The 23,642-nt window shown below is 33.4% G+C and overlaps 1 protein-coding gene across 10 annotated transcripts in view; it reads right to left on the reverse strand.

Moving 5' to 3' along the window:
• ATE1 (arginyltransferase 1) overlaps positions 1-23,642 on the reverse strand; it is a 163,794-nt gene that overhangs the window by 106,393 nt on the left and 33,759 nt on the right. For all 10 annotated transcript variants that reach the window (XM_074295766.1, XM_074295764.1, XM_074295762.1 and 7 more), the window contains one exon: positions 13,282-13,314. In XM_074295766.1, coding sequence (XP_074151867.1) covers positions 13,282-13,314 — 33 coding nt within the window. The remainder of the gene's footprint in view (positions 1-13,281; positions 13,315-23,642) is intronic.

Genomic DNA, 23,642 nt, shown 5'->3' on the forward strand with positions numbered 1-23,642 from the left:
AAAGAAGGCTTTCAAGCATTTATGATGAAAAGACCAGAGATGAATGGAAAACTTAATTTTCAAATACAGGACTCAGGAGAAGCATAAGGAACTAATTAGGAAAGGGAAATCATAAGGGAATTATTTGGGTTTATTTGGGATGGTCTACAGTGGGAGAATACTTTCCAATTCATTAGAACTTTCTCAGTATTATGGTGGTTAGGAGAAATATATAAAGTATATACAGACAGAAGGCATAGGTGTGAGTTGAATATGAAGGGATAATATCTAAAAAATAAAATAAAATTAAGGGGTGAGAGAGGAATGTACTGGAAAAATGGAAAAGGACCAGTGGAATGATGTCATATAAGAGGCAAGAAAAAGCTTTTACAGTAGAGAGGAAAAAGGGGAGTCAAGGGGATTGAGTGAATCAGAATTGACTCAAAGAGGAAATAACATGCACATTCAACATGAGTAAAGAAATCTATCTTACCCTAAAGGAAAGTAGGAGGGAAAGGGGACATAAGAAGGTGGCAAATGATGGGAGGATATACTGAAGGCAAGGATGGTCAGAAGCAAAATACTTTTGAGAAGGAACAGGGTAAAAGGAGAGAAAAGAATAAATGTGGGAGAGGAATACAGATAGCAATAGTAATTGGAAATTGGAAATTGGAAATTTCTCTGATAAAGACCTCATTTCTTAAATGTAAAGGGAACTGAGTCAAATTTATTTTTTCCTTTAACAATAGCTTTTTGTTTTTCAAAATACATGCAAAGATAATTTTTAACATTCACCCTTGCAAAACTTGATGTTCCAAATTTTTCTCCCTTCCTTCCTTCCACCTCCCTCCCTTAGACAGGATGTAATTCAATATATGTTAAATGTGTAATTCTTCCATAAATTCAAGTTTATTTTTTTAAAAATGAGAGCCATTCCCCAATTGATAAATGATCAAAAGATATGAACTATGCCCAAAGAGATACAAAATCATGCATATCCTTTGACCTAACAATACCACTTACTAGGCACGAATCCCAAGAGACTTTTAAAAGCAGAAAAAAAAACCTATTTATGCAAAACTATTTATAGCAGCACTCTTCTCGGGGCAAAGAACTGGAAACTAAGAGAACGCCCACCAATGGGGAATGGCTGTGGCATATGATTGTGCTGGAATATTATTGTTCTATGGAAAATGATGAGCAGGATGCTCTTGGAAAAACCTAGAAAAGTCCTTCATGAGCTCAAGCAAAGTGAAAGGTACTGGGTACAAAGTAACAGGAATGCTGTGGGATGACCAACTGTGAATGATTTTGCTATTCCTACCAATACAATGATTCACAACTACTTTAAGGACTGATGATGAAAAAAATGCTATCTATACCCAGAGAAAGAACTGATTGTATCTGAATACTTTCTCTCTCTCTCTTTTTTTTTTTACTTTATTTTTCTTGAGGGTTTTTTTTTGGGGGGGGGGAGAATCTATGGGGTTTTTTTGCAATATGACTTTTATGGAAAGGTTTTGTATAATTTAAGATTGCCTTCTTAAAGGAGGTAGGGGATGGGGAAGGAAGGGAGAGAATCTAGAACTCAAAAGTTTTAAAAATAAATGTAAAAAAAATTTTACACATAATTTGGGAAAATACAAATATTAAATTTAATAAAAAAGAGTGGGTTCCCAATTCTCCATGAAAGGATTCCATGCCCTCAAAAGAGAATGATTCTCTTTGTATCTTTTCTACTGTCTTCCTAGTCACCCAGACTTAAAGTCTTTTTCAAACTCTTTCTCAAATATATATATCTCAAATCCAATCAGTTGCCAAATCTTGAAAAACAGGCATGGTCTACCTTTATATTATCTCTTGAAGCTGTCATTCCTTTCAATTATTACTTTTATCAACCTAGTTCAGGCATTTATTACTTCTAGCTTTGTTGTTGTTCCATGATTTCTCAGCCATGTCCAATTCTGTGAGCTTTTCTTGACAAAGATATTGCAGTAGTTTGCCATTTCATTCTCCAGCTCATTTTATAGATGAGGAAACTGAGGCAAGGTAAAGTGACTTTCCTAAGTCATACAACCAGTAAATATCTGAGGCTGGATTTGAACTTGGGAACAGAGCTGGTATTCTATCCACTGAGCCACCTAGCTGCCACCTAGAAAGGTTTAGACTAGACTATTGTAATATCCTCCCAATTGATCTCAATGGTTCTAGTTTCTCCACAAAAATCTCTCTTATATGCCAGAGTGATTTTGTAACTCTTAATACCTCTTTCTAGCTCCAGAGACTTCATCAAACAAGCACTTACTAAGCACCTATATCACATGCCCAGTACTATGAATACAAAGACAAATGGCTCTCCAGTTCCTATAGAATAAAGTCTAATGTCTTAGCAAAATCTTCAAACATTTGCAAAATCTGATCCTAACAGCCTTATGTATCATCACTCTTTTTCACATAAAATGCCACTCTGAATATGAATATGTTTAATATTCCTCAAAAATACCTTATTATTTTTCCTTTGCTTTTAGCCTTTATTTATGTTTTTCCTTCCACCTGCAATACTCTTCTAGTACTATCTTCTTACTTCAAACTTAAATCCCGTTTATTTTTTAATGATCAATTTCAATTCAATCTCCTTAAAAATTTGCTTGATTCCTCCCAAATAACTGAAATTTCTGCCACTGAACCCAAATGTTTTAAAATTTAGAAGTTCACACAAACTAAGTTAAACTATACTTATACAGTAAATTCATTATCAAAGATAACTAACTAAAGCCTCCTCCCCCTACCCCTGTTTTTATAAAATTCCTTACCAAACTGGATCTCTAATTCATTATCTTCTGTTGACTTTCCTTTTAACATGTTAATCTATTGTTTATCTCAGAACTAGAGCCAATAGGTCTAGCTACACTAGTTTTCCTTTCCTTATCATCACTCATCAACTCTTGAAAATTAAGTCCAATTGATTAGATGGGTTTTTTTGTTTTGTTTTGTTTTGTTTTGGCAAAGATACTGGCATGGTTTGCTATTTCTTTTCCAGCTCACTTTATAGATAAGGAAACTGAGACAGATAGGGTTAAGTGACTCACTCAAGATCACACACTTTGTAAGGTTTTGAGGTCACATTTGAACTCGGGGGTCCTTCTGACTCCAGAGCCTGCACTCTATCCACTCCAGCCCCTGAACTGCTCCATGATACTATATGAAGAGTTAATAATAGATTTTCATCAAAATAAGTGTTAAATGTTAAAGAAATTATTCATCTAAGACATAGTTTAAATTAATAATCAACTATGTTTAAATTTCTCTAGTAGGTAAACACACAGAGGTAGTATGACTTAATAGATAGAGCTCTGACCTTGGAACCAGGAAGGCTTGTGTTCAAATCCTACCTGGGACTTTTGATTCACATAGACTTTGGGATAGTGGGCAAGGAACAACCGAGTGCTACAGGCAACTCTCTATACCTATAATGTGCAAAGAAGGTTTTGATCTATAATACTGGTGGGGGAAGTTTGCTGATCTAGGAGAACTCTTATCTCAGTGAAATAACTAATCCAGTCTTTATCTCCTAAATATACAGTATCAATATATAATTCTATACTGGTCCAAGTACTGCTTGCTTTTTTCCCCAAACATAGCTCATGAAACACTGAAGTACAACCCCATATTGGGCTACAATTTGCTTTTCTCTAACTTATGCCCTCCAAGTTAAGAGACAAAAGTCCAATGTAAGCCAGTGTAGAATTTACCATAAATTTTTAAAAGTGTAAGCTTTTTCTGGGAGTCAAGGGGTAAGGAAAGAGGGAAAGGGATTTTTTAATGGGCTTTGTTTTTCAATCCTAAAGGTATCCAAATCCTAAACCTCTCTCTTCAGTGCTAGGTCCAGAAAATAATTCTTTATAACTCCAGAACATACCTTCATTTTTGTCTTGATTTTCCTTGTAAATAGACAGTTTTGAGTATTATTATGGAATATATAAAATGAGTAGTAACCCAAGCATGTTGTCTTTGAAAGGCTTAATAAATTTAAGAACCAGGTTAATAACTGATAATATATTTTACAATCAGAGGTCATAGTCACAAAACTTTTGGCCCCAGATGCCTCAGGACTCTTGACTTCCCACCCTCCCCACCCCCACCCGACTCTATCATTAGGCTATATATAAACCATGCTTACACTCACTCAGCCAACAATCTTTTCTTAAAAATATTTTTAATTTTTAATATTTTGGTGGCTTTTGTTTTTTATATCACTTTCATTTACCAAATAAATAAATAAACTTTCTTAACTCCAGAAAGAAAGAAAGAAAGAAAGAAAGAAAGAAAGAAAGAAAGAAAGAAAGAAAGAAAGAAAGAAAGAAAGAAAGAAAGAAAGAAAGAAAGAAAGAAAGAAAGAAAGAAAGAAAGAAAGAAAGAAGCATAACCTAATTTTTGTCCTACCAAAAATATATAGCTAATTATTAAGTACTGATATGGTTGAACAGAGATGCTATAACTTCTACAATTAATCAATGAATTAATACATACAAATAATATTAACATTGTAGTTTAAAACAAGGCTGAATACCAATCATAATGTTCATGGTAACTGTGATAAAGTACACCTGTCTTTTGACCCACCTCTCTTCTGGTTCCTCATTTGTGCTAAGAGTAATTATTAAAAGTAAAAACAAAATCTAAGGCACATGTTTAGGCTAAAGGCCATGTCTGAAATGGTAATATTTAAAGAAATTTAATAGATGTTCCAAGCTAAAACATCAAAAAAAATCTTACAGTTTTAAGAGACAATAAATCATATGTATTTATTCTCCTTTTAACATCCCCCACAACTTAACACCCTATCCTATCACAAAAATATACCAAGATTTTAAGGTCAAAAATCCTGACACTGTTATTAATGGAAGATTCTGGAAATGGTCTTACAATGTGTCAGACACTGCTTTATAATTATTATCCTATTTGATCCTCATAATCTTTGGAGGAGGCTGAAGCAAAGTGAATTTCAGAAACTTGCTGAGGTCATAAAATTAGTAAATCTGAGGCTAGATTTCAAACTCAAGTTGTCTTGATTGCAAGCATAATGCTCTATCCACTGAGCTACATAGCTACCCAAATGTAAAAAAATGAGCACCATTAAGGTATTATTTTTAAAAAGAATCAAAAATGAGTTCTTCTAAAGTATTAGAATGAACTTTCCTAGGATGCTGTAATGTAAAAAGACAAAAATTATGGGAGATCAAAAGTACACACATAAGAATACTTTGCCTATGAGAGCTTCAGGTTATGTTTTGCTATCTTTGGGCAGACTAAAGATACTTATATTGCAAAAGTAGACAGTATAGCTTTTAGGGCACAACTAAGCAGAAACATCTGTTTTAATAGGAAAGAGAAATTTCTAGAAAGGAGAAAAGAGCAAATGTACCCCACCCTCTAAGACCTGTTGAAGACCTAATTTTAAAAATGCCAGTTTCCCACATTCAAGATCATTTCCAGATATCCTGGTCTCTATCTGGCCACTGGACCCAGATGCTCTGGAAAGGAAACCCGAGACAGGTGATCTTGAACAGTCACTCAAATCAAATTCACCTGCATATCATGGAATCACCTCCCTGACATCAGGGTCCTCTTCGAGAATGAAGGACAAATACAACCATTACAACAACTGTCTCTTTAATCCTTTTTGCCAATGGGAACAGAAATACTCCTTGTACAGGCAGCAGGTAGAATAGAGTAATGAATACAATGCTAAACTTGGAATGAAAAGTTCCTGAATTTAAATCTTAACCAGACTAGATCATGGCCAAGTCATTTAACCTTTATCAACCTGTTACCTCATCCATAAAAAGGGATAAAAATGGTACTCAATAACACAATAAATATTAACTAGTACTTACAGAGTGCTATAGAGCAATTTAAAGTTTGCAAAGGATTTTCCAAACATTATTTCATTTTATCCTCATAGCACTTTGGAGCAGCTAGAGGGCACAATGGGTACAGTACAGGCTTGTAGTTACAAGCATCTGAGTTCAAATGTAGCCTAGGACAATCACTAGCTACATGACCTTGGCAAATCTCCTAACTTGCATGCCTCAGTTTCCTCATCTGCAAAAGAAGATAATAATAGTTCTTGTCTTCCAATGTTGTTGTAAGGATCAAATGAGGTAATATTTATAAAAGTGCCTAATACAGTGCCTGGCATTTAGTAAGCACTATATAAGTATAAGTTCTCATTATTAGGTGCTATTATTATCTCCATTTTACAAATTAAAAAACTAAAGCAGAGGTTGAATGATCTGCCTAGTGTGACACAGGAAGGAGTAGAACTCCATTTTCCTGATTCCAGGTCTAGCATCCAAATGTGCCACTTAACTTATTTCACAGGGTTCTCCTGAGAATCAAATAAGAAAGTCTATATAAAACTATTTGGCAAAACTTTAATATGTAAATAATTGTTACTATAACTATCGTAGCAGAATCTTCAGTTTATATTAATAGATGTCACCATCGAAACATCAGCTTAGCCGCATTGCCCAACTCATATCGAACAACTCCATGTGACCAAAGCACCCCAATGCAGGAGATAAATATCACATCCATTCTCCCCATATGAATGCATTCCCACTCACTAAATCAAAAGAACAGTTGTCCCACAAAAGGATTTTCTCTATCCTCAGGAAGGAAGGGATGCTGCTTAGCAGTAAGATATGCACATTCTAGAAGCTTTCTTATAGGTACTGGAGTTCTCTTAATTTTAAAAATAGGATAGCAATGGCAGAAACTAGGCATGGACCCACACTTAACACCACATACTAAGATAAGATTAAAATGGGTCCATGATTTAGGCATAAAGAACGAGATCATAAATAAATTAGAGGAACATAAGATAGTTTACCTCTCAGACTTGTGGAGGAGGAAGAAATTTGTAGCCAAAGGAGAACTAGAGAACATTATTGATCACAAAATAGAAAATTTTGATTACATCAAATTAAAAAGGTTTTACACAAACAAAACTAATGCAAACAAGATTAGAAGGGAAGTAACAAATTGGGAAAATATTTTTAAAAACAAAGGTTCTGACAAAGGTCTCATTTCCAAAATATATAGAGAACTGACTCATAATTTATAAGAAACCGAAGCCATTCTCCAATTGATAAATGGTCAAAGGATATGAACAGACAATTTTCAGATGATGAAATTGAAACTATTTCCACTCATATGAAAGAGTGTTCCAAATCACTAATGATCAGAGAAATGCAAATTAAGACAACTCTGAGATACCACTACACACCTGTCAGATTGGCTAAGATGACAGGAACAAATAATGATGAATGTTGGAGGGACTGTGGGAAAACTGGGACACTGATGCATTGTTGGTGGAGTTGTGAAAGAATCCAACCATTCTGGAGAGCAATCTGGAATTATGCCCAAAAAGTTATCAAAATGTGCATACCCTTTGACCCAGCAGTGCTACTAGTGGGCTTATATCCCAAGGAAATACTAAAGAAGGGAAAGGGACCAGTATGTGCCAAAATGTTTGTGGCAGCCCTTTTTGCTAAAAACTGGAAAATGAATGGATGCCCATCAATTGGAGAATGGTTGGGTAAATTACAGTATATGAATGCTATGGAATATTATTGTTCTGTAAGAAATGACCAACAGGAGGAATACAGAAAGGCTTGGAGAGACTTACATCAACTGATGCTGAGTGAAACGAGCAGAACTAGGGGATCATTATACACATCAACAATGATACTGTATGAGGATGTATTCTGATGGAAATGGATATCTTCAACATAGAGAAGAGCTAACGCAATTCCAATTGATCAATGATGGACAGAATCAGCTACACCCAGAAAAGGAACACTGGGAAATGAGTGTAAACTATGAGCATTTTTTGTTTTTCTCCCGAGGTTATTTTTACCTTCCAAATCCAATTCTTTCTTTGCAAAAACAACAACAACAAAAATTCAGTTCTGCACATATATGTTGTACCTAGGATGTACTATAACATATTTAGTATGTATGTGAATGCCTGCCATCTAGGGGAAGGGGTGAAAGGAAGGAGGGGAAAAATTCAGAACAGAAGGGAGTACAAGGGATAATGTTGTAAAAAAAAAAAAAAAAAAAAAAAATTACCTATGCATATGTACTGTCAAAAAATGTTATAATTATAAAATTAATTTTAAAAAATGTCCTTAAGAGAGAAGTCTGATATAAACTTAGCAAAGGAGTATGCATCGACATCTACAAAACCCACATAAAATTAGGAAATGGGAATCTGTTGCCTAACTTGATGAGGTGATAAAAGCCCCTTTTCCTATAAAGCTTAATAGCTCTATTAGTCTTTAGTTTGGAGGAATGTAAGGGGGTCAGCTCCACAGAGGAAAGTAACTGACTTTCCACACATGGCTCCATTCAAATAGCAACATATCACATTACTAATGTAATTACTATAACCTGACAATTTCATCACAGTTATGTGGTTGTTAACTCTTTAGGACCTACAACAAAGAGTCCCCAAAACAAATAGGTCATTCTTTTTAATCTGTAATCAACAAAAAAGAAAAATTGAAGCTTTATTATAAGTTGCAACTTTCATGATTTTTTCTTTTCTTAAAATAAAAAAAAAAATTATTTCTCCTTCACCAAAGCTTAAATATTTGCCATCTCTAAGCTTCTTTCCCAAACTTTAATTTCAACAGCAAAATTAAAATATTTCCAAATCTACACAATTTCCAAATATTATCACCCAAACTCACAGCTACTTTCTTAGGATAGAAAGGGTAAATGAACAAATTTAAACATTGCTACTAAAAAATGTTGCTCCAAAACTAGAGTTTTACTGTGGAATATCAAATTCTCCAATAGTCAAATATATAAATGGAGCTACATGTTTATAATTCAAGATTACAAAAAGGAACTCAGTCATCAATAATTTTGGTGCTACCCCACAACCTCTCTCTCCAGTTTCCTTGACCCTACAAGTTTGAATCTGTGATTTCACTGGCATAGGTAATTCCAGCATATGAAGTCCCTCGACTACTGTAGATTAGTAATCTAACAATCTTAGAAATACCCAGGTATACGATTTTAGTTCATTAGGATGTATATTGAAAAGCCATGCAAAAAACAAAATGACAGAAAAGAATTTGATAGCAGTTTTCAAAAAATTAAAAAGACAGAAGAAAAGAAGGCTGAAAGATGCTAAAGAATTCAGTTCTGTATTGACAAAATAAGTCTCCTACTTCTTAACAGAGAAAAGATGCAGCAAAGGTGAAAAATGAAGATAGATTTTCAACCAAAAATAATCTGTTATTTCTTTTGGTTAACGATACCCAACTCCTATAAGGGAAGAGAAAGGTTTGGGGTGGGAAGGTGGGACAGGGAAGTGCATTAATGGGTAGTGATAGAGATGGTAAGAAAGAAGCATTAATTAAAATATCTTAAAATACATAATAAGGGAAAAAATTTCAAAGAGGTACACAAATTATGCACAAAATTTGTTATTACCCTGTTAAATTTAAAGTACTTTTAAAAGAACAAAGGATTCATGGATCCAAGTACACTCTTCTTTGTGCTTTTTGATGATTGAAGATCATAATAAAAGAATTTTTTTTTTTAAGAATTAAATCATTTCTTCAAAAATTATTTTCCTCACAGAAGGAACATCATAAAAACAAAGTAGAAAAACAATAGGCTCGGGCAACTCATAAACTTAAATTTAAAAAAATATATAGCAAAATTTGAAGAATAACCAAGAGACTTAATAAATCTCTCTTAAGAATCTTGGAAACATAGTGACAGTACTAAAGGCCAAAATGAGCTAAAATTGGAGAGAACATAGAGAACACAAAGAGACTGTTCTTTCATTGATGGTGGGGAAAAGGAAGCTCAAAAGAGGAAGCACATCTGTGCTTTATGTGGAGGAATAGTGCCAACTGACAATAGAGATAAGGCAGAAATGCTCAACTTTTGATTGTTTCTGTTTTCTCTGCCAAGGCCAATCACAAGAGCGGTAGAAACAATGAAATTCAAATGGCTAACAGAGGAGCTTGATTCTTGAGATCAGTTAGGGAAATAGCACAGAAGGTAAATTAGCTGCTCTTAATTAAGTCATCTTTATTTGCCAGCTTTGGACTGGAAGATGCAACTTAAACTACTGTGCATAATATCTGAAAGAACATAGAAAAAGGGCAAAGGGACCATCGTATTGCAGAAGAGCAGAGTGTCTTGTTTTTTGAGAGAAAAAAATCATAGATTTATAGGTAGACAGACCCATCAGAAATAAGCTTCCTATTTTTCAGATGAAGAAATATGCTCTAAAGGTCCCACCTTCAAAGGCTCTATGAGGCAGGACGTTTAACCCGAGGTTCGCTAATGCCAAAGCAGTGCTCCTTCTTCACTTTTCTTTTAACAAATATGCTAAGTTTTTTTTTTCTTCCTTCTTGATCTGATTTTTCTTGTGCAGCAAGATAACTGTATGAATATGTATACATATATTGGATTTAACATATGTTAAAATATATATTTAACATATATTTTAACATATTTAATGTACTGGACTACTTTCCATCTAGGGGAGGGTGTTGGCAGGAGGAAAGGAGTATTTGGAACAGAAGGTTTTGCAAAGGTCAGTGTTGAAAAACTACCTATGCATTTGTTTTGTAAATAAAAAGCTTTAATAAAAATAAAAAATAAATAAAAAACCAAATATGCTAACCATAGCTCAATAAGCTTAATTTCAGTTTCTTAAAAAATTCTACAGTGAACCATTAAAAGGATGGCTGCTAAACACACGAAAAGGGATCTAATATAGTGTTATCAAAAACATATAACGTAATACACTGCCAGAAAGACCAGAGTTCTAATCCTATCTTAGCCACTTATTAATTTTATTACCTTGGGCAAGTTATTTCTCTCAGTCTCAGTTTCCTCATTTGTAAAAAAGAGAGATTACCCCAAGAGTGCCAAGCATGGAGTCCAGTAGATCTTGAATTCAAATCTAGCTTCAGATATTTGCTAATTGTATGTAACCTTTACAAAGTCATTTCATCTCTTTGCCTCAGTTTCCTCATTTGCAAAATGGGAATAATAAAAACAACTATTTCCAGAGAGGGGGAAAAAAGAACCATCACATTTTTATATGAAGCAATGCAAAATCAAAGAGCCAGGAAAGCACTATGTATAATAAATATAACAACATAAATGTGTTGAGTTGTTTTTCAGTGTGTCCGACTCTTCATGACTTCCTTTGGGGTTTTCTTGGAAAAGATACTGAAATGGTTGTCCATTTCCTTCTCCAACAAGATAATATGAAGAGCAACAATAGAAAATGGATACTGTGAAATTATTATTTTCAAATTAGGCCCCAAGAGGAAAAAATTCTCCCCACCTTATTTGTAAAGGAGAAGATTACATTATGGAACACTGCATACTTTTTAAAATATGCCAGTCTTCCCAAACTGTCTTTCCCCCCCCCCGCCACCTCTCCCCAGCTTTCTGTGAAGCGAAAGATGGATAAATATAGCAAAAAATGTAGGTGAAGTAACCAAAAAATAAATCAATAAAAATTTATTTTAAAAAAGAACAGGTCTTGTCAGATTAACTTAATTTCATTTTTTGACAGCGTAACCTAAATGGAAAGATGAGAGGATTCCTAAAGTTATAAGTAATCTATCTTAGCAAAGCCTTTAAAAAAATCTTATTATTCTTATGAAAAAGATGGCCAGATATGAATTAAATTATTATACACTTAGATAATGCATAAAAGGTTAGAGAGCTGGAATGAAAGGCTAATTGTTAATGGTTCAATAATAATAACGTAAATAATGTAGGAGATTTCTAACACTACGCTGTTAAAACATTTTTGTCTCTTCAACAAATGCATAATTGGCAAACTCATCAAATTGAAGATAATGCAAGGCTAGGAAGAATAGCTAATATTCTACAAGACATTCAGAATTCATAGAGATGTTGGCAATCTAACACATTGGGCTGAACATAATAAGCTGAAGTTTGATAGGGAAAAATGGACACACACAAATCAGCCTCACAGACAAAATATGAGAGGTATAGTTAGAAAGCAGTTTTCTGAAAAAGATTTGGTATGTTAACAGCCTCTAAACTGAATATGAGTCAGCAGTGTGATGAATCAACCAAAAAAAGTAATGCAATGTTTGGCTGCATTACGAATGACATAGTTTTAAGGAAAAAGAGATAGTTCCAGGGTCTCATCAGATCTCATCAGGAATACTGGGTACCATAGCAGAGGATTATATCCCATATGTAATAAGATTATTATATTATTATTATTATTATTATTATTATTACATCCCAAATATAATATTCTTGAAAGAGAATCCAGAGAGCCAAACAACCTTAGTAAATAGTGAAATGGAATCGGTCATATGAGGATTGTTTGAATTAACTAAGCACGATTAGCCTAGAGAAGAGAAAACAGGGTTTGGGGAAAGACATATTAAATTGCCTTTAAGTATCTTAAATGCTATTGTGGGAAGAAGAAATTATATTTGTTCTGTTTGTCCCCAGGAGACAGAACCAGGAACAATGATCAGAAATTTCAAAGAGGTAAATTTCAGCTTGATGTCAAGAAAAGCTTAACAATTAAAACTATTGGCCAAAAGTGGAATGAGGTATTTCAAGACGTGGTGTGTTCTCTGTCCTTGGAAATCTTCCAGCAAAGACTAGATGAGTACTTGTCGGGCATTTATGAACAGGGATTCCTTTTGTGTATGGATTGGATTAGATGGCCAGCAAGGTCCCTTCCAAGTCTCTAAATCTATGATGTGACTTCTCCCTCTCTCTAAAAATCAAATGAAATGTACAACTCTTTCTTCTCCTAATAATTCTTTACCTGTTCCATGTACTAAAGTATCTTTACAACTATAATTAATGTTTTGAGAACAGTAGCTCTTTCTTACTTTTTTTGTTCCCATCATTAATTTGAGCACTGTTTAGAACTTTTAAGCGTATTCAATAAATGTTCAATGAATTAAAAAAGAGTGATATTAATTAGTATTTTCTTAAGTTACTGCTTATAAACTAAGGACACTTTTACCAGGGAAAATGAAAGAGAATGCAAACTGAAAGAGGTATGAAAATGGCTTTTGGTAATAATATTTATTATCTGAAAAAAATTTCTTTGTTTCCAAATAAGCCCTTATACCAAAAACCATATGTCTAACTACCACAAACCAGAATGCTTTATTATATACTTGTTTATAAAACTTACAGTAACAAATATAAGAATCTAATTAAAATAAATTAATAAATTCTTACCTCCAGTGGTGAACTGCAAAGGAATCTTGTGAACTGCACAGTAGAGATTGAAAAGAATCATATTCCCACAGAAAAGACACACACACACAAAGAAAAATAAGAAAAAAATTGTAATTCAACATTCATTTTAAATAATAATTGCATACTTAAATATACAAGGAACTTCAAAAGCTAGAGTTGTATTTTTTTAAATCACTGAAAAATATAAATCGTCTCATTATCACTTTTAGCTCTGGCTTGTCTTTTCTCTAGTGACCATGTATCTGGCTTTCTAAAATTTAAGATTTGTACACAACTCCCTGAAAATAACAAAGTTATTACATGAAGCTAAATGCCTCTAAACCCCAATTTTCAAAGAGAGGCTGAATGATTTGTCAGTGATGCTTTAAGCAGCAATTAAGGAATTATATTTGAGAGACTTGCCTGAAAGATTCCTTCCAGCTTTAAGAGTCTATGTTTTTAGTCAATATATGCATATTTATGCACGTATATACATACATATACATGTCTGTATATGTAATTTTGGATAATTAATATTTTATTTATTTTTGTTTAGCAATGGGGTTAAGTGACTTGCCCAGGGTCATACAGCTAGTCAGTGTGAAGTATCTGAAGTCCCAGTTGAACTCAGGTTCTGACTTCAGGTCAATACTCTATCCACTGCGCCATCTAGCTACCCCTTATGGATAACTAATTAAAGGAAAAGAGTAAGTTCCAAATCAGTTTCTGGGCATTCTTATGACTTTCTCTACTCACCTCCACCCATTTAAAACTACCAGATCTTTATACTTTAATTAATTTTAATATTAAAATATAAGTAACAAATTCATATTATATATTTTAAATATTTTTGTCTTTCTCTTCCCTCAACCTCTAGCCCTCACCTTTCATCATTAATGAATTAACTCAGGTACTACCTGACATTTCAAAGTTTACAAAACTCACTACATTATTACCTGAAGATCTAGGTCCAAATTCCATTTTGGACACTAAATAACTGTATCACCTTGGACAGGTAATCTAATTTTTCTAAGCCTCAGTTTCCTCACCTACAAAATGCAAGTAGTATCCATGGCTCCTACATTGTGATGAAAACCAAATGAGACAAATGTATAATATGCTAATATTAAAACTCCATAAATTATCAGCTATTAGTTAAAAAAAAATGAACTAACTTATATTATTACCATACTATTACTTTCCATAAACAAAAAGTATTAGTTTTTTTCTTTACTATTAGATGAACATTCTGGAAGTGTATACCATAATTTGAAGAAACTCATTTCCTACTGTTTAAAACCCTACTTTAATAGATCTAGGTAAATAAATTTCTACCTTTCTTGAAATAATAAAATGCTAAATAATAATGGTAACTTTTATATAATGGTTTATAGTATATAAGTACTTTCTTCACAATGCCACTATAAATAAGTGAAAACTTTAATATCCACATTTCACTACTTAGAAAACTTTAGTTTGAAGTAACTGTCAAAGTTGGGACTTAAACACAGTTTATCTTATACCAAATTTACTGTTTCTTATATAATACTTAGATATAATTGATTTTTTAAAAAATAATTTTTGGTGTCTTAAACTTAGCAGCAAAGGTGGGCATTCCATATATAAAAAACAAAAAGAGAAATACAACTCATTGTAATTCAAAAAGTGTTTATTATGCATATATTATGCAAAAAGCACTATAGATAACAACAGGAGAATCACAAACTCCCAAACTTCAATTCTTCTAAGAAGGGATCTGTTGTGGGCCAGAACTCTTGTACTTAAAACAAGGACTCTTACAAGGTGTTAAGTCAGTGGAATTGGTAAAGACAAAGGTTATCTAGTTTAGCATGATGCTTAATAGTCCTCTAGTTCAGTACATGTACTTAGTACTTAATATAGTTCTTTCTACAAAATTCACACCTATGATAATGTAATTATAAGAGAGCATATAAGCTCAGACAAACTCAGCCAGAGTAAGTCAGAGCCAGAGCAGACAAGTGGACTGGAGGTAGGAGCTCAAGCCCTCAGACTTAAAATTCATTTCCATCTTCATCAGCCTTGTGGTGGCGGCTGGCCTGTCCTCCTGCTCCTCACACTGAGACCAAGGAGAGTCTGAAAGCTGGCAGGGAACCCAGGCAAGGAAACTAGATTATGAAGGAGATAATAAAAGATTTGAACTTTAACATCTGGCTATTCTTTTAGTGATTATTCTGCTAAAAGGAAGGCTGCTCCAGAGACCTCAAAGAAAACCAACAAAGAACATTAGAGGGAGTCAACATGAAAATGGTTCAAAAAAATAAAACAAAATAATCTGAAGGAGGAAAGAACATTAAGGAATCATAGCAAGGAAGGCTTCTTGGCAAAAGTAGGCCCAGAACTGATCTTTGAAGAAGAGAAAGAAGGGAAAAGGCAATTGTCAAATATTTCTCTTCCCTCAACCCCAAAGCCAGGCAACCACAGAAAATGGATTGCTGAGCAGAGGAGCATCAACTAGTCCAATCATCATGTGGCAAAAGACTGTCAATGTAACAAGTCAAGAAGGGGAACCTGGAGCCTGACTGAGATTTTATAATTTATCTCTGAAGAAACAGAGTCAACTCAAGAGTCTTAAGCAGGTGCTTCAGGAAGATTGTTTTGACAGCTGTGTACAAGATGGAGTGGAGAAGAGAAAGAGTAAGTGGAAACTAATTAGGAGGCTACATAGTAATTTAGGTGAGAAGATAAAGGCATGAAAAGTAGTGGCTCAGTGGGAATAAAGATCTATTTGAAAACTAATATGGAGGGGGCAGCTAGGTGGTGCAGTGGATAGAGCACCAGCCCTGAATTCAGGAGGACCTGAGTTCGAATTTGATCTCAGACACTTAACACTTCCTAGCCGTGTGACCCTGGGCAAGTCACTTAACCCCAACCTCAGGAAAAGAAAAAAAAAGAAAAAACTAATATGGAGGTAAAATCTATTAAGACATGGCAGGCTGACTGGATTTGGGGGAAAGATAAAAAAGAATGAAGAGTCAAAAATGACCAAAGATTGAAAAACTAAGTGAAAGGACAGTGTTAGCCATAAGAAATAAGGATATTTAGAGGGGAAAATGTTTGATTTTGGACTTATATTTATCACGCTATGGGACATCCAAGTAGAGATATCTAGCAAGCCATTGGCAATATTAAACCATAGCAACTAGAGACTGGATATATAAATAGAAATAATTGAGCCCAGGGAAATAATCTGACCAACTGAGATGCCAAAACCACATGGAGAAAATATACAGAGAAGAGATAAGGTACTTACATAATAAAGAAGTCAAAGGAAAAGATTCTTGTCACAAAAGCCTAGAAAGCAAAGATTAACCAGCAGGAATGGATGATAAACCAATATCAAAAGCTATAGAAAAACAGAAAAAAAAAAAAAATCCCTGGATTCAATGACTGAAAGATTGTTAACCTTAAAGAAGCTCAAGCTGACTGATTTTTTGAGAGGCCAAATTACAAAGAGCTGAGAAGAAAGTGAGAACTGATGGACTGGCGGCAACAAACTAGACAGCTTTTTCAATTAGTTTGCCTGTAAACAGGTTTAAAAAGCTACAAGGTGATGGTTTAGAAGGATGGTAGGGTCAAGTGAAAAAGGATTTTTGAGAATGGGGAAGATCTGAGTATATTAGTTAAGTTGAAAAGAACTTTGTACATAAGGTAAATAAAGATGGAGAGACAGAATAGGGAATGGCAGGAGAGAGAACTATGGACACTTGAATCTAGATCAAAGCATAGATTTTTCACCTTTGTTTTTCTTGTTTGCTTTTTCTTTCTCCTGGTTTTTTTCCCCCCTCTTGATCCGATTTTTCTCATGCAGCATGACGAACATGGAAATATGTTTAGAAGAATTGTACATGTTTAATCTACACCAGATTGTTTGCTGTGTGGGGGAAGGGAGAAGAGGGAAGAGAGAAAGAAATACTTGGAACACAAGATTTTGCAAAGGTGAATGTTGAATGTTGTTGAAAATTATCTTTGCATGTATTTGGAAAAAATAAAATACTATTAAAAATGATATGAATTGATATGAGAATCAAATAAAATATTTGTAAAATACTTAGCACAATACTTGGCACATAGCAGGTATTATATGAATGCTATTATAATTGTTGTTTTTGTTATATAAAAGGCGGCAAAATGGTTTGGAGGACTATGAGAAAGGGAAAGGATAGAGTTAAGGGAGGTCATGATAGGAAGAAAGTAAAAACAAAATGAATAAGTAAGAAGGAAATCAAACATGTTCATTTCTATGTATAACTGAGTTAGAGTGAAGCTGGAGGTAACTAGAAATTGAGTGGATGCCCATCAATTGAGGAATGGTGATTTCAGAAAAGTCTGGAAAGACTTACATGAAGTGAGTAGAATCAAGAGAACACTGTCTACAGTAACAAGAAGATTATGTGATGATCAACTGAGATGGACTTGGCTCTTTTTAACAATGAGGTGATATAAGGCAATTCTAAGAGACTTGTCATGAAAAGGCATATATTTGGAAAAATAAAACACTATTTTAAAAAAGAAAGAAAAGATATGAATGATGAGCAGAATGTTCTCAGAAAAAACCTGCCAAGTCCTCCAAGACCTCATGCAAAGTGAAATATACTGTGTACAAAGTAATAACAATGTTGTGGAATGATCATTCTCAGCAATATAATGATCCAAGACTGTGCTGAAGGACTTATGATGAAAAATACTATCCACACCCAGAGAAAGAGCTAATCTAAGCAATTTGAAACATACATTTTAAAAACTATTTTTAAGGGTTTTTTTTTTGGGGGGGGGAAATCTATATTTTCTTAAACAACATGACTTTTAACCTTTTCATTCTGTACCATCCTCAGCAATGCTAGCCTTCTTCTCTCAAAGGTGAGTTCTTTCCATGGCTCCATGGCAGAGGGAGGGGGGGAGGGGAAAACACAGGAGGGCAGTTTAATCCACCCAAAACTTTCATATATCAAAAATTACATTTCTACCGACCTTTCCCTCCAAGTGTTTAACCTACACTCTAAAATGCTTCTGAAATTACCAAGAGGCAATCTTTGATGAGAAACTATAGTTCTTTTATAAAATAAAATCCCCATTTACACCTATCAAATTAAAATGCAATTCAATGCAAAGCTTTAAGTATTATATCCAGAAATTTGGGAGCACCGATTTTGTTAAGATTTAAAATTGAGTTTATATATATTTTTGAATTTTTTAATCTCTCTTAAACATATATTTACATTTTTCAAACTGACTTTTTTAAAGCAACATGAAAAGAAATACCACACATAAATGCATAATTTTTAAAAATTCAACTCCAAACAAGAACCAGAATTTTACTTTTTGATATTCATTACGAAAAAAGAGACATTCATTATAAAGATATAGCCACACGACTTATAAAAGATTCTATCCATTCATTCACCCCTCTAACCTTCTCACCCTTTACCATCCTAAGCAAGACTAAGTGCTCCCTTCTCCCAAAGATGAGTTCCTTCCTGACTTAATGGCAGGGGGAGTAAGGGGAACAGGGAGGCAGTTAAATCCACCTTTATTCCCCTATTAGCTCTGCTTCTGACTTTTGAGACTGCTACCATATATACCTCAGGTTCCATCTCACCTTGGAATTTTCCTTAGTGTTTGGTACCTCCTCACCTTGAAACCTCCACTGACTCCTAAAATCTTCTCACCTTAAAGTAACCATTTCTGTATCTTTGTCCATTCCAGGACTAGACCTTGATCCCCATCTCTCAGTTTCCCTGTTCTCCAGCTTTTCAGATCTCTTTTGTGTGTTTTCAATTTAAGCTCCATGAGGGTAGAGACCTCATTCCTTTGTGTTTTGTGTCCTTAACACACAGGATAGTATCCGTCATATATTAAGTACTTAAAAATGCTCAGTACCTTCTCTGGCCTTTTACTAAAAGTGTCACTAAAAAGATCTCTCCACAGAATTGAGAATCAGAATTAAGAATGAAAATCCAAAATCGTAATGCATCTTCTAATTTATTTGAACAACAGAGAGACATCCTAGGGAAATTAAAACATTTATCAAATCAAACTTTTAATGATTAGATATGAAAAAGTTAGAAACAGTCATTTCTTTATTAGTAAATAGATCTTAAAAATTGAAAACATTATAAATACAATAAGCATAATGGAGGATTTGCTGGTTAAAAGAATCTAAGCAATATACTTAGGTAAAATGCTGAGTTTACATTTATGAAGGTCTGCCTTTAACACTTCCTTAGCTACTTACTAAATGTGTGGTCCAAGGCAAGTCATTTAATTTCTCTGTTTCTGCATCTGCAAAATGAAGGAGCTGGACTTGTTGGCCCCCAAGATCCATTCCGGTTCTAACCCTATGATATATATATATATATATATTTATGATATAAGGGGCAAAGAATATGTGTGAAAACTCTAGTTGATAAGCTCTATCTGCTGTTTTTTTTTTTTTTTTTTTTAAGCAAAAGCAATGGGAAAAATAATATAAATGATATTCTATTTGGGAAATAGTTTCATAAAAGTGCTTGTACTGAAGTGGGCTATAAAGTGAAGAGCAAAATGCTGAGTCACAGCATTTTCACATTGCAAGACAATCAGAAACAAATTTCAGCTAAAATGTTCCTGAAAAGTGGAGGGACTATGTAACCACAATGCATTTACTTAGCCCAAAATGCCAGTCAATTACTATTTCCAAAGTTATTATTCAAGATAACTGTAACTGAACAATTCTTTAACTGGCTTATATCATCACACAAATCAGAGATTTTATTACCTTTTAACCTAACAAAGTGAATAAGCTGCTATTAAAATCACTATAGACTAATTCTACTTAACAATATCAGTTACCATTCGTAAATGATAAGCAATAACTTATATTCTCTATAATTTTCAAAGGTAACTATCATATTTTTAACTGACAAATGAAAATCAAAATTATAGCTGAAGAGTTTAGGAAAAATGGCATGTATGTTTTTGAAATATCAAATCAATTTATCCCTAAGAATAATTGTAAGCTGACAGCTAAGATGTTCTCTGTTTATTTATACTAAGTAAGAGCAGTATGTAAAGTTGTATCTAAAGTCATACTTTGCTAAAATATTTCCAAAAGTCCTTTCTGAAATCTCACAAATCAAAAATATTCATCATATGGACCTGGCTCTTTTGAATAATGAAGTGATTTCAAAGCAATTCCAATATACTTGTGATGGAAAAAAGCATCCATATCCAGAGAGAGAATTATGGAGACTGAATTTGGATCAAAGCATATATTTTCAGCTTTTTGTGATTGCTATTGTTTGTTTTTCTTTCTCAAATAGTTTTCCTTTTTTGATTTGTGCAGCAGCATGACGAAAATGGAAATGTTTAGAAGAATTGCACATTTAACCTATATCAGATTACTTGCTGTCTTGGGGAGGGGAGAGGGAAGAAGAAAGGGAGAACAATTTGAAACACAAGGTTTTGAAAAAGCCAATGCTGAAAACTATCATTGCAAGTATTTGGAAAAATAAAATACCATTCATAATCCAAAATGTCCAAAAATCTGATACTATTCAAACAATTACCATTTTTAAAAAATGTAATGCTTTTATGGTTATCTACATTAAATTTTATAAGAAATACAAATTCTTCCTTCCTAAACATAAAAAATAAATATATAATTCATCTACTACAGAGAAAGATTTGGAAGATGAAAACTAAAGTGCAAGATATTTTCTATATTAGAATTAGATGTTACATTGTTTCATTGGACAAATAAAGTTTTAAAATTCTTAATAATGTCATTCAATGATAGTTCTTTCCTCTAATCTCTATTTTATTTGTTAACAAATGTGATCACAAATCTAGGAATGAGAAATTCAATACTGATAACCTTATCTTGATGTAGAACTCTGGACAAAAGCACTAGGCCTCCATAAAATCTGAAAATGTAATCTATCAAAGTACCTTATTTATACTCAAGCAGTTTAAAAAAATATTTTGAGTCAATATTATATCTTATGTTGATAATTAAAAATGTATTAGAAAGATGTGTTTCCCCAATCCTGGGGATAGTTATAAATCAATTCAAAAAAATACTTGAGACTACTACATATATGCATATTTAATATGTGGCATCTAGGTAGCACAATAGAAAGAACACTAGATCTGCATTATCAAGCCTAAGATACCAGCTGTGTGGCTTTGGCCAAGTCACAACCTCTGTTTGCCTCAGTTTCCTGATCTGTAAAATGGTGATAATAACAGTACTTACCTTCCAGGATTGTTGTAAAATCAAATGAAAAAATAACAGTTAAGTACCTTCACAGTACTTGGCTCATAGTAAGTATTACATACATGTTATTTATTGTTATCATTATTACTATTATCATGTACAAAGACATTGGAGACAAAGGAAAAAACAAGATGTTTCCTCCCCTTAAACAGCTTATAATTTATGTAAATTACATAAAAAGTACATAAAGAAATACAGTATCCCAAATTCTTAATAGCAAACCTACAATTCTAAAGATGCCACATATTATCATTTTGTATAGAATCCTCCTGATTTAATAAGAAAAATATTTACTAAACATTTCTGGAAAAGGAGTATAAATTAAAGGAATATCCTAATTATATTCTTAAATTTCTAATCTGAAAGATTATCTAGTTTTATTAAGAGGTAATAATAACTGTTGAGAAAAAAAACAGAAATAAAGGCCTACCTTAGAAATACTGAGATTTCTGTTCCAGACTGCCACAATAAAGTGATGAATTTTTTGGCTTCCTAATACATATAAAAGTTATGTTTATACTATACTATGATATATTAAGTATATAACTATATTATGCCTTATGTATTATGTTTTTAAAATACTGTAAATACCTTAACTTAAAATTTTTCTTACTAAAAAATGCTATCATCTGAGCCTTCAGTAAGTCAATCTTTTTGCTGGTGAAGGGACTTGCTCTATGCTAATAATTACCCACAGCTCAGGGTGCTCTATGCTAAATACTGGTCCCTAATACACAACCACGAATATAGATATGTGCATACACACACAAATAAATGTTCTTTATGTTTATTTTAATAGGTGTAACTTATGCTCTGCAAGCACATTTATATCATATTATAACACAAATTTTATGTATATATATATGAATGTGTGTGTATATATATATATATATATATATATATATATATATATATATATATATATATATATATATATATATATATATATATATGTTACATATAATATTTTAACAACCCAAATTCTTTTGTCATCATTTGATTTTTCCTTCTCATTTAAAATTATAAGTTTAGGAAAAGCATTTTTCCTCCTTAATGCTTTTCCATTTGCTATAAAATGATTTTTTTACAGTTGCTTCTTTAGAGCAGCTATCAATCTGTTTGTTTATTTCTCAAATATTCGCAAGATACCCACTGCATGCAAGAGACTATTCAAAGTATTCTCTCTCTCAAGTCCCTCATGTAGTTTAGTTAATATTATCCTTGTAACATGTAAGATCAAAGCACTTGTGAATCAATGTCAAAGTTAGGGAAATCCAAATTCCCTATTTGATGGATGAGAAAACTGAGTCCCAAAAAATATAGTACCTTGTTTAAAATTATATCACAGTAGCAGAACTGGGTCTATTAGTCAGAGGTCTTTATTCTTTATCCAATGCTTTTTCTATTAAATCTTTTTTTTTTTTTTTAAGCAAAGAAACTCATTTATTTAAACTAATTGAGAAATGGAGATCAGAGAAAGTATATTATGAGAATATATCTCTAATCAATAGATTAATCACAGACAATACAAATTGAAGGAGCATTCCCATTTGAAGCAAGATAACTCAATTTTAAGAGACAGTCCCAGATCTCAACCCAAGGGAAAATCCTCCAAAACCGACAATAAGGACAGGATTACATTTCTACCTGTTGGCTTCTTCCCAGCATCTTTTTCTTTTTTCAGCAACTCGAAGAGAGGTTGGTATGGCTATCATATCTCTCTTAAAGCAGGAACCCAGAGATACTGAAGAGATGGGATCTGTCTTCTCTCCCAATCTCACCAATTCCACTCCGTCCCTCATGCAGAGCCTGGGCACTGACCTCCACCAATGAGGAGAGAGTCCTAAAGTTATACAGCTTTGGATAACATACATACAATGTAAGTGGAAAGAAAGGGACACCAAAAGGCCTCGTGCAGAAGATGTGCTAAAGGCAGTCAGGAAAACCAGGAAGAGGAGGTGAGGAGGAGAGCATTTCAAACACGAGGGATAGACAGTCCAGAGATGAAGCTTCTTGTACCAGGAACTGCAAGGCCAGTGTCTCTGGTCATAGCTTGTGCTTGGGA

The sequence above is a fragment of the Sminthopsis crassicaudata genome, chromosome 2 (genome assembly GCF_048593235.1).
Source record: "Sminthopsis crassicaudata isolate SCR6 chromosome 2, ASM4859323v1, whole genome shotgun sequence".
In the NCBI taxonomy this organism is placed as follows: domain Eukaryota; kingdom Metazoa; phylum Chordata; class Mammalia; order Dasyuromorphia; family Dasyuridae; genus Sminthopsis; species Sminthopsis crassicaudata.